At 39.8% G+C, this 11,576-nt stretch overlaps 2 protein-coding genes across 4 annotated transcripts; one reads left to right on the plus strand and one right to left on the minus strand.

Moving 5' to 3' along the window:
- Positions 1-914: 914 nt before the first annotated feature.
- nf2b (NF2, moesin-ezrin-radixin like (MERLIN) tumor suppressor b) lies at positions 915-7,856 on the minus strand. 2 transcript variants are annotated; one of them, XM_037467251.2, is made up of 17 exons: positions 7,478-7,856; positions 7,160-7,262; positions 6,636-6,761; positions 6,206-6,328; positions 5,763-5,846; positions 5,356-5,424; positions 5,199-5,281; positions 4,972-5,047; positions 4,734-4,871; positions 4,552-4,626; positions 4,353-4,466; positions 4,090-4,212; positions 3,725-3,942; positions 3,444-3,546; positions 3,189-3,328; positions 2,946-3,114; positions 915-2,730 (listed from the first exon to the last, which is right to left on the minus strand). In XM_037467251.2, exons 2-17 carry the CDS (start codon positions 7,247-7,249, stop codon positions 2,683-2,685), a joined length of 1,779 nt encoding a protein of 592 aa, XP_037323148.1. In that variant the 5' UTR covers positions 7,250-7,262; positions 7,478-7,856; the 3' UTR covers positions 915-2,682. The 2 variants fall into 2 exon arrangements, with proteins under 2 accessions (XP_037323148.1, XP_037323146.1); XM_037467249.2 differs by having other exon boundaries at positions 7,160-7,276.
- mettl27 (methyltransferase like 27) lies at positions 6,655-11,277 on the plus strand. 2 transcript variants are annotated; one of them, XM_037467260.2, is made up of 6 exons: positions 6,655-6,773; positions 9,340-9,475; positions 9,675-9,803; positions 10,040-10,175; positions 10,398-10,490; positions 10,617-11,277. In XM_037467260.2, exons 2-6 carry the CDS (start codon positions 9,356-9,358, stop codon positions 10,817-10,819), a joined length of 681 nt encoding a protein of 226 aa, XP_037323157.2. In that variant the 5' UTR covers positions 6,655-6,773; positions 9,340-9,355; the 3' UTR covers positions 10,820-11,277. The 2 variants fall into 2 exon arrangements, with proteins under 2 accessions (XP_037323157.2, XP_037323156.2); XM_037467259.2 differs by lacking the exon at positions 6,655-6,773 and adding an exon at positions 9,013-9,132 and having other exon boundaries at positions 10,617-10,963.
- Positions 11,278-11,576: the final 299 nt, after the last annotated feature.

Genomic DNA, 11,576 nt, shown 5'->3' on the forward strand with positions numbered 1-11,576 from the left:
TTTGTGTTATGGATACTTAAAAAAGGGGAAAACTATGAAAAAACAAGTAGTACACATAAATAAAATACACTAAAGCAAACCAAGAACAAGGTAAATAAAGTTATCACTGACCCAGTGGTGAAAACCAATGTCATTTCAATGTAAACACTTGATTGATGTTCAACACTGCCCTCCCATGGTTGGTGATGAAAATGTGATTAAATGACAATCAATGTTTCAGGTCCTGCTTGTCCCAATTTCACATGCTAAATATTTACAATCAAACCATTTTTACACCAAGGTTTAGGAAATAATTTAACTAACACAATTTGGTATCAATCAAACGAGAATTTAAGAATGGTGGGGCCAATAAAACCAAATAGTAGATCTATAAAGGCTAGTCATATCATTGGGTATAAGTTTCCTTTTTTATATTGAAGTTCACCACTTATGTGTCTTTTCTTTCTTTCTCCTTTTGATTGTCAGTCTTGAACTGATCAGTTACACCTGTCCCTCCTTATTGCGCGCCACCTACTCACCTGTTCTGCCTTCCTTTGTTATAAGGTCACTATTCATGGCACCTCGGTCCCTTTAGCTGTGTTCGGCCTGCTTTTTGGATTCTTTGCCTGTAAGCGTCTTTAATAATTACATATTGTCTTTGTATTAATCTATATGCCAAGTTGTCCCTGTACTTAAAAGACATTTATACAGCTTTATTTCATTGTGAAGATTACAAGATTTAACTGTTTAACTGCAATCAGCGTTTCACCTTGAGATTATTGCGAAACGCCACACTTGGAGAGTTAATTTGTCCCTGACAGCTTTTCAAATGCCAACAGTAAACCATGTCTTTAACATGTTGGATCACATCACATTTGCATTTTACCTTTTGAACTTCTCAAAGCAAAGCACAATTTGTATAGGAACAGAATCTTTCTTTCCCCCATAACTCATTTATTCAATTTTTCTTACATTTGTCTAACCATAGTATTTAGTGTACTTCTACATCACAGTAAATTCATTCTCATATACGATGGCAAAATATTACTGGTTAGATTATAGATTCAGAAACTTGAAACATAACCAATAAAATATTTTAATGTTCACTTAAAAATACAGCATCACATTAGAATTGGAAACTCCATATTTAAGACTTGAAGTGAATTTCTGTCTATTGTGCTGACAACCTCTTTTAATCCAAACTTGAAGTGAAAACTAGAATGCAGGACTTTTGTAGTGTGGGTTTGACAGTCTTGCACCTGAAAGAACATTTTGAGTACTGTTAAAGTGGTTCATGGGCCTTTTATGAAGTTTTAACATGTTTTAATGCCAGAAAGAGATCCACTGTTTGCATGGTGCTTTGAAACAAGCCGGTCGGTCCCTATGATCATTCTGTGTGGCAGGAAATTAAATATAACATTTCAAAGACTGGGCCCAGCTTAGTTATTTTTTTATCCATCAAGTTTTTTACTGTTTGATGTAACTGCACAGCAGATTCTTAAGAATCTATTATTAAAAACGTTGACAAATGACATTTATGACATTTTTTGAGGCAACCATGTCAGCATGCTGTAAGATCACTGTTGCAATTAACTTCTATGCACGAATTTGAGGAAAATAAAATGTCCCCATGGGTACAATACTGTTTTAGGTGTAAAAATGGAATTGAATTTGACAAGAGAATCGAATACTAGAAAAAGAACATATTAAACTCCCCCAATTACCTCAAGAAAAACATGGCGATGTTATTTAAGGATTTATAGGACAAATAAATAAACAAATTGAAGCACTTATGCAATAGTTTAAAACAAGACATTTGACACAATGCCATTTAAACCAATAGGCCAAAATAAACAAATTGGCACTGTTCAGTCTATTAAATGGGCCGATCGAATACACAACATGTAGTGTGTGTGCGTTTTGCATTCAGCCTCTCCCTTTTCAGAGGATGCAAGGAGTGTAACAGAGTAAACTTTACTTTATGCAGGTCTACATTTGTGAAATACATTGCACACACCGCCGTCAATCTTTACCATGTGAATTAGTATTGGACCTAATCAAGTTAAACAAAAGCAGCACGTTCAACAAGGCCAACGTCGATGACACCCTAAGAGTTCAGGGAAAGCCCGTTAGTTTCTAACTGTAGTGATTGTCCCCCACACTGACCCTGAGAAGTACATGAGCTGAGGGGGAAAAAAGAGGTGGAAGGCAATGAATCTGTAAGATTATAACGCTAAGACACATTGAAAGCAAATAGAACCGTAGTAACTCCTAACATAATAGTAAAAAATAAAGTTCAAGCCAATATAAAAACTTCTCACACTCAAGCTTGTAAATGTATAGGCATTAAGGTGTAACTTGTGTTATGATATAATATCTGGTATCTTCCACCTAAGTATCCCTTAAAACCACAAGAATACAGCCGTCTTCAGCACCACGCCCTCCATCAGTGTTGGTGTATTCATTCTATATAAAGTAACGTGGAAGGTGCTGTGGTGCAGCAGGTGGTACGACCTGTGCTTTAAACCAGACTAGTGGCTGTTTGTTGTCAAGGATACATTTAAAGAAGTTCCATAGCACACAGTCGTGGTGAATGTGTCCGTCGGGTTAGTTTCAGCCTTGTGGAAACGACAACCAAACATGTGGAGAAAGCACTGAATCCCAACCGCTGGTGCCCTCCTTCCTCGTGTCGCAGGCCCACGATCACACCTCTTCAAAGTAGCCCATCTGAGACATGTACGCAGAGTTTCTCTGCAAGACGAGTACAAGCAGTTTAATATGGCGAAGGAGTCAGTACAATGAATTGTGCATTTGTGGTGTGATATGCAAGTCAAAATGAGCGGTTATTAAATCAGTACTGATGTAGGATACCGTTTTTTAAAATATTTTTGATATGCTCTGCTAAATGTTTTGTCACAAGAACAGGAGACCAATCAGTGGAACCTGTGGTGTGCGATCCTACGTACGTTGCTGTGAGGTGCGTAGGCGGGCTCCTGCGCGTATCCCCGGGCCTCGTTGCGGAGGCTGTACACGCCGGCCTGTTGCTGCTGCTCCTCCAGCTTCAGAGACTCGATCTCGGTCTTCAGCTCCTTCAGCTGGTCCTGCAGGTGTTTACTCTTCTCCATATACTCCAGCCTGCATCAACGCATGTCAAGATGTCACGCACGAGCGGGTCAGTGGCGTGTTGTCGCGGGGGGATTGATTCTCACCGCTCTCTCTCGATCTCCATCGACAGCCTTTTCATGTCGGAGTCCTTGAAGTCGAGGCGCGACGGTGCTGAATCGTAGGCCATGTCAGCGGCTTCAGGAGGGGCAGGAGGTGCAGGGGGAGCAGAGTAGGCAGCTATGAGCTGAAAAAAAAAGCCAATGGCTGTCAAGTAGTAGCATCATGTGACGCTGAACACAATGCACCATATACATTTAGGCATCGCAAAGAGCACACATGCAGCAGTAGCATCACTGTACAGGGTATGTTGTTTTTGTGATCTCCAGCAGCTTCTGTTTGGCTCTCCGCTCGGCGTCCTTTGCCTCGGTCAAGTCCTGTTTCAGGTGATCCGCCTCCTTCAACCTGGAATAAAAGGTCGATGGAACACATTGTTAGGAACATATGTTTAAAAGTGTGTTTTTCACTAATTTAACTTAGTTTGTAAGGATGAGATCAATCTAATGCATATATAAACCTGAAAATGAGTAATGATGAATTAAAACAAATGCTTTAAGCAACACCAATGAAGATGATTCCACACCTTCTCTCAGACTGCTCCACCAGTTTAACAGCCAGCTGCTCCGCTTCCCTCATCTTCTGCTCCATCAGCCTTTTCTCCTCCTTGGTCTTCATGGCGGTGACCTCTAACCTCTGCCTGTCCTGCTCAGCTTCTGCAGCCTTGTGAGCCAACAGCTTGGCCTCCTCTTCAGCAATCTGAGCCTTCTCTGCCAGCAGGTCTGCCGTCTCCTCAGATCGCAGCTGGTGAAAAATTCATTGAAACATTTGCAAAGCATTTTTACAAAACTAGCATAGGTTATATACTCAACATTGCGGAGGAGTTTAGAGGTTAGCGTGCCTCTGTACGATCCATGTAATCAACAGGAATGTAAAGTTTGACATCCTCACCAGAGCATCGTTGGCCAGTCGAGCCTCGTCCTGCAGCTGGAAGAGTCTTCGTTCCATGTCCTCTTTCGCCCGTTCTGCTTCCTCTCTCATCTGTTTTTCCCTCGCCAGGATTTGACGCTCCATCTAGAAGGATGATGTGAAACTCAATTTGAGTTGAGGCAAACAACAAGGATCCTCAATGACAATTCTCACTATGGTATGCATAGTGTGCATCATTCAATCTGTTAACCTTATTACTTTAGTGGCGCTGAGAGAGCACTGACCTTCTTGCGGGCCTTCTCCTCTTTGGCTTGAGCCTTCATCTGTTGCACTTCAATGGAATCCACCTTCCTTCTCCTCATGAATAGATCGTGGTTACCGATGCACAGCTGCAGGATCTAAAGACAAAGGCAATTTGTAAATAAAAACATAAGTCTCATTTAACTTGTCGTTAAATGGTTCCATGAAAAAGAGCCAACCAACCAGCTTGTTCACGCGCAGTTGAGACGAGTAGAACTTGAAAACATCTTTCTTCTTATCCAGAGGTTTGATTGTGAACTGCGAGATGGGAATATTAAAAGGTTCATTTCTGACAGGGCTATTCTGCTTTCTCCAAATTGACAGTAAATTGCAGGTCGTTACTGAAGACCACTGCTGGCCTTTACCTCCTTTTCGCTGTAAGAGATGTTACGAATGCCGCTCCAAGGAAAGGATTTGTTGGGGTTGAGTTTGCTGTTGGGGTTGTAGATGTGGAGACCTTGAGCGTCCACTCCAAGTAACAGGTCTGTGTCTCTCTTATTTTGCTGTCAAAGTGTATAAAAACAAATGTAACCCAACACAATGACAGTGTTTGCATTTGTTTAAAGCACAATGCAGAACATCAAGGCAGTTATTTGTACTCACTGTAATTGCAAAGTAGCTGACGCCGTACATCTCAAGGTCCTGAGCAATCTTTAAGTATTCCATCTCAGCCTCATCTCTGGATGGACAGTGTTAAAAACAAAGGAAGACGACTCAAAACCATGATACATTAAATAACTTCAACGGAAAAATCGTCACAAACGACACATTTGTAAAAAGGGTTCATTTCTCTTAACGCGTAATTTCATTATTTTTTCTCTGAGTCCTACCTGGCGATGCCTCTGTGTTCTGCATACCAAGCTGTGATTTTCTCCTCCCACATGTCTGCCGTCATTTGGTATTGCATCAAAACCTAGGATACAGTGAGGAAAAACCTTACATGCCACACGCACAAAAGTTGAAATGTGCACAGAGAAATTAACTTACTCTTTTTGGCAAAAGCTCATCTTGTGCCAGAAAGCCGGGCTTGTGAAAGTTTGGATCATAGTCTCCGTACTGTGAATGAGATCAAGGAGAAGATGGCGGAAAACAAGAAAATAAACAATTTTTACTGTTTAAGCAAAAATTAAAACACGTTTTGCACCATCATGCAGTCTTTTGATGGCCCCCCCAGGGATACATTTATTTGTATACATCTTGCATGAAAGAGTCCCATCTGTGCTGTTGCGTTCATACACAGAGAGCTTCTTAGCATAAAGATGATCAACCATTTTATTAAAAATGTATTTGCATAAAGAAACAGAATTTCAGGTGCTTTTAAGGACAATATTTTTTTTCAGACTGAAGGTGCGACAAATGTTGGAAAGAACATTCTGCTTGTATGGCCTTCTTACCTTGGCCTGGACTGCATATGATGCCAAGAGAACAGATGCTTCAGGGGAACAGAATATCTCCTCATCTAATATCTGTTTCTTCACCTATACAAGAATTTGAAGACATTGATAAACATCTATTTAATTCAGTTTTGAAAGAATTGAAATGGATTATCCTATAAGAATAAAACTAACATCAATACCAATACGGACTCAAATGTCTGGAACCGATATCTGCAATAATCGACCTGGTGCTGTCATTTTAATAAATAACAAATTTAGTACATTTATATCTATGTATTTCATTTGTCATTTTCTGTTAAAGACAAGACTGGCATTGACTTACACATAAAAGGATTATAATAGTTCATCCACACACTTGTGTCGGATTGGTATGAATTGGTATGATGAATGCATCACTAGGCCAGATGTTATTTTACAATAAATGCTGTCAGTTACATTACCTGTAAGAAGAAGAGGTGCTGAGTTATCTCTTGGACCAGCTCTTCTTCTACTTTTTCTGGGAAGAATTTAGCCAGGAAATGAAATGTTATAGGAGAGTCCTTGGGAACCTCCTGGTCCAACACCTTGGTGAACACAAAAGATGCACAATAACCTGTTTATTAGACCTCACTCTTTGTAAGGCTGGAATGACACGTCATGATTGGTAACATGATGATTAATTAGTTGCGACACTTTGGTCAAATCATTGTTGTTTTTCAACTTATAATGTAGAAACAATTGAAATAATATATTACTGTAATTTGTCAAGCAAACGTGACAGTTTGCACTTGATGAGACAGACATTTTGGAAACCATTGTACCCACAGGTACCATATTGTTCTAAATTGTCTTTAGACAGTCTCACCTTCACAGGATGACTGCTTCACTCACCCGTTTCTCTTGTTTCAGCCAGGCGTAAGTGTCCTTTACGGTGTACCTGAGTCCAAAGAACCAAGTCTCACGCAAACCAACAGTGCGACACACCAGGTCGAACAGGTCCTTCCCTTTCCACTTCACCTTAGAAAAACCGTAAGTGAAATAGAAACCAGTGAGCAAACGTGTTGTTTTGTAGCTGCTTGTAAAATCTTAGGGCAAAGGTGTTCTACCATGCATGGAATAAAGATGAACGTAACGAAGGGAAAAACTCAGTGCACTAATTTACCAGGCAAGAGACCACACAGCATTTGCCATGTATTTAAATCTTATCAGCTCATGACTGTGACTGTCAATTAGACCATCACCTTCATCTTGAGTGATGCGATTCCAAGAAAGTTGTTTGACTTCTTGCACTAGGGATGCGTTCTTTTTTTGTGTGTATGTGGAAATCGTAAGGCATAAGGTAGACGTCTGTGCACAACAACTCATGCTGAACAAGCAAGATTATGCGAGGCCATACTTCGGCGATACATCCATACCTCACAGCTGAACTCCATCTCAGCATCCATGGTGATAACTTTGACTTTGAAAGTCTTGGGCTGTTTCTTCTTTAATCCCAGGATAGACATGTTCAGGGTGCCACTGTCGACACAAACCTGTGGAGACACATTTGGAGCGTTTAAAGACGGGATAAAGGATGTTTAATAAGGTGATGAGAGTGATGCATCCAGTCACTAAAAACGTTTATACGTCCATGAGCTGTAACTTAGCTTTTACACTGAACAGTTTTCAGTTAATGTTGGCTTGCTTCTTAGTTAAATACAACATGCAGCAGACGTGTAGATGAGGTCCATTACCAGCGAGTTAACGTTGTGCCACAAACGTCTGCGGTGCGGAAAGGCTCACAGGAGGCTCACTTTTGTGTCGGGGGTCCAACGTTAAGCTAACTGCTATTCCTAGAAAAACGTTAGCTTTTCAGCTATGCCACAAACACGCACCCGAAGAAGTTGTAGAAAGAGCGCAACTTTGGAGAGATCTCCATAATAAAGTGTATCCACCAAAATGCACTAATTAAGTCAATTCAAATACCACTTGGAAACAACTTTGCGAACGTTACTCGTAGCTACGTGCATTAGCGGGTTAGCTTGCTTTTAGCTTCATATCAGAAGGACTTTCCAGAAGTGTTTTGTTTTGACTCTGAAGTCACTCTACAGGTGGGAACACGAATAACAGCCTGGAACAGAAAGTCACTGCGCATGTGCACAGATCTGATAGAATGCTGCCTTCATGGCATTTACAAACGTTAATGGGCAGGTGGTGTGAGGGTCATGAATGCAGCACTACGCTAATGTAAAATAAGTCCAAACCTCATTGATGATTACAAAATAAATTTAATTAATTTCCAAGTATATTTCTATGAGGCGAGGGAGTCATAGACAAATAGACCATTCATTATCCATTGCATTTTCCACTCATTTGTTGGCCAACCAAAGGAATAAATTAATAAATCCAAATTAGTTCCAATTGTATTGTGCGTGTATTTCTTTTATAAAAGAACATCTCTGTCACCAATTAAGACCCAACCATCAAATGGTTAATGAAGTAAAACTACAACAAAAATATTAAAAACATTTAATCAATGCTCAAAGTGAGCTAGTAGTAACAGGTTCACAGTACCAGCCCCCCTATTCTTTGCTCTTCAGCCTACTGTGACTGCTTCATGGTTGCCGCGTGGTCAAGAAAAAAAACACCAATTGATTCAATAGGACCAAAGGACCCCTATCGGATACATCCAGCTGCTCAAAATATTTGATCATGTGCCTAAGTACCCCCCCCCCACACACACAAACACACACACACACTTACACACACATAGATGTAGGCCTACTGGTCTATTTGAGACAACTCTCTGTGGCCGTGTCTGACATTTATTAACCTTATCACTGGGAGTTTACACCTGTGAAGTTTTATGTCACAAGTCAAAAAGGGCCAAAACACTAAATGGTCGGCTACAAAAAAGATAAGAATTAAATGTTCACACAAAGAGCATGATATATTTATAATAATTACATAAATATTCAACTACAAATTTGTGTGTTGTCCAAGTTTAAGAATATAATATCCTTTTAGTTCCACTGTGGGAACATTTTTGGCATATGCCAACAGTGCATTAGGAAGCACCAGTTAACAAAATAAAATTGGCTTTTTAAAGTAATTTTAAGTCAAATGTAACTGTAAATGTAAATTGATAGGACTTTTACATAGAACATTATAATATTTATGTCAATAAAATAGTTATATATAGTTTATCTAGCTCTGCTTTTGTAGTCCGTGTTCAAAAAAGAAATTGTATAAAAACAACTGACGTCATTAAGAGCCGCCGTCGCATGATTATGACGCTGGTTAGTGAAAGTGCAGACAGAACTTTGAACGACTGTTGTCTGCTCCCAAGTCTCTCTGAATCCTCGATCACATACGTCCGTGACTGCACCAGGTTTCCATCCAGGGCGAGGTAAAGTGGTCTCAAAAGACATCAGGACTGAACCTTTGACGTTTTGACCGCAGCCCAGATGTTCCACTAGATGTAGTAGTTGCACAGTGTAACCGCGCTGCACATTTCATTCGCAGCTTGATCTCAAATGAAATAATGAACGTTCTGATATCTGTCATTATTAGTACTTTAACAATATGGTCCCGGTTTCTTCCTTCATTTGAGCAGGTTTGTTATTGGCCTGATGGCAGCTGGCGGTGAGGCATTCGAACATGTAAAAAAGACCATCTTATCAGCTCATAAAAGCACCCTATCAGCAGAAAAGGTCTCCTTCTACAACTCCTGGGCAGAGAGCTATGATCAGGTGAGCTTCACAGAAGAAAAATAAGAGGAGCAAAAATATTGTAATTATTTTTGGTCTATCTGATATTAATGTAGAGGGGGGATTAAATATGTTTTCTAGTTCCTTTAAAACGAGCCAAATCTATATTTTTAACGACAACATTTACCTTCTTTATCTGCGCTTGAAGCCCCTGTTATCTTTTTTTAACTGGTTTGAGCAGGATGTGGCTGTTCTGGACTACCGAGCGCCAAGTCTGGCAGCAAACATCATGTCATCCCACTTCAGCAGTGATCGTGAAGCAGCTGTTGTGTTGGATGTGGCCTGTGGTACAGGACTGGTGGCCAGACAGGTAATATGCAAGATACAGGCTATATATTTGAAAAATTCAATTCAGATCAACTAAAGAGAATTATTTTCAATGAAATAATACTGCTGTATTGTCTGGTCTATTTCCGTTTAGAATCATTTCCTCTCCTCTCAACATTTTCATGCGGGGATCAAAACAGGACAAACTCAGCATTTTAAATGCTCAATTGATTTAACCAGTATGATTGTTTAACAATTAAATGTGTCTGTGTTGTACAGATGAAGAGTCATGGATTTGGACATTTTGTGGGGATCGATGGAAGCGAGGCTATGTTGATGATGGCCAGAGAGAGCGGCTTATACCAGGACCTGAAGCAGTGCACGCTGGGAGAGGGGCCACTACCTGTCCAAAAGGGTAGTGTAAAAAGGGTCATTTGATGGTTTAAGTTGTATCACGTGGGTCATTTGTCGCTGTGACCCTAAGCAGGGTAGGTTAACAGACACCGTTTGACTTATTATGAATACATCTTTTATCTTTCATGATTTTACTGCTATTTAATATTGTTGATCAGTCATGTTGTTTTTTCTAGTGCTGCAAACTGTCTTATCGCCTTTTCCCCTTCACTTTGTCCTGCAGATTTTTTTGATGTGGCTGTGATCGTTGGAGCACTAAGTATTGGTCAGGTCTCAGTTGGTGTCGTCAGAGAGTTGTGCAAATCCACCAAACCAGGTGGGAATGTCTTTTTATTGGTGTGATGCTGCCTCTTCTGCAGTTCTGATTCTGTGTTGTAAATCAATACGTCCTCACTGGGGTTGATTAGTAATCAATCATAAACATCACTACCTGATCCACTAGGTGGCCACGTTTGCATGACCACCAGAAGTAACCGTGACAACGTGGAATATAAAGCGTCCCTGGAGCGTGAGCTGAAGCAGATGGAGGACGAAGGGCTGTGGACTTGTTTAGAGGTCGCTGAGGTGGAGGAGTGGGAGAGAGCGGTGTCAGAGGACGAGGACGGCTACATACCTGGAGCTGTGTACCTCTATAAGAAACTATAGCACATTGAGCAACTACAAAGACGTGACATTAACACACCGAAGGAACAACTTCAAGAACTCCTAAGCTCAAGAAGATTTTAAATATTCAAATGAATCATTTTTACCAATGTTCAGAATTGGCTTCGTCTTAATGCTGAAGATGCAGAGCTTGAAATGTAAATATAAGAATCAATATGTTCATGACTTAAAATTTTAGGTTTCCATTTGAACAATATTCATGCTTCATTCATAGACATGCTTTATATTTGGCATCTGAAAAAAAACAGTCAAGATTCTTACATACATATACATATCCTTGATTGTGGATATACAATACATGCTTCTAAAAAATGATAGTATTATTATGATAACCATGTAATAAAAATTGAATATGAACATGAAGCTTAGACTGTGTAGTTCAGTAGTCAACTAAATCCAAGGCAATCCATTACCAATGAAAGTGGCTCCATAATTAGAAAATAAATTGAAGTAAAAAAAACACCAATTAAAATTACACAAGATAAAAACCCTCTCTTGAAAAATTATTCATGGAAATGTTGTGACAATGTGACTTTTTCACACTGAGAAGATATGGGCTTCAAAAATGTTATATTTCCCACTGCTGCTCAGTCTCGTCTGTAAGTCTGGAGTTAATGCAACAACAGAGAATTACAGAGTAAACTCTTAAAATGCACAAGTATATATGCATCTTGACTCACATCTTATCTCTTGAACCAATAATAATTTGAATAGTCAAAAGTGTTCTACCAGTCTGTAG

This window comes from Pungitius pungitius, chromosome 16 (genome assembly GCF_949316345.1).
Source record: "Pungitius pungitius chromosome 16, fPunPun2.1, whole genome shotgun sequence".
Lineage (NCBI taxonomy): Eukaryota > Metazoa > Chordata > Actinopteri > Perciformes > Gasterosteidae > Pungitius > Pungitius pungitius.

Excerpts from the sequence above, each read along its gene's own strand:
- nf2b (XM_037467251.2), bottom strand. The coding sequence starts at position 7,249 with ATGTCTATCCTGGGATTAAAGAAGAAACAGCCCAAGACTTTCAAAGTC. Across the intron at positions 5,847-6,205 it reads AGCACCTCTTCTTCTTACAG|GTGAAGAAACAGATATTAGA; the intron begins GTAATGTAACTG and ends ATTCTTGTATAG. Across the intron at positions 4,872-4,971 it reads TCAGCTACTTTGCAATTACA|CAAAATAAGAGAGACACAGA; the intron begins GTGAGTACAAAT and ends ACACTTTGACAG.
- mettl27 (XM_037467259.2), top strand. The coding sequence starts at position 9,014 with ATGACGCTGGTTAGTGAAAGTGCAGACAGAACTTTGAACGACTGTTGT. Across the intron at positions 9,133-9,339 it reads AGGTTTCCATCCAGGGCGAG|GTTTGTTATTGGCCTGATGG; the intron begins GTAAAGTGGTCT and ends TCATTTGAGCAG. Across the intron at positions 10,176-10,397 it reads GCCACTACCTGTCCAAAAGG|ATTTTTTTGATGTGGCTGTG; the intron begins GTAGTGTAAAAA and ends TTTGTCCTGCAG.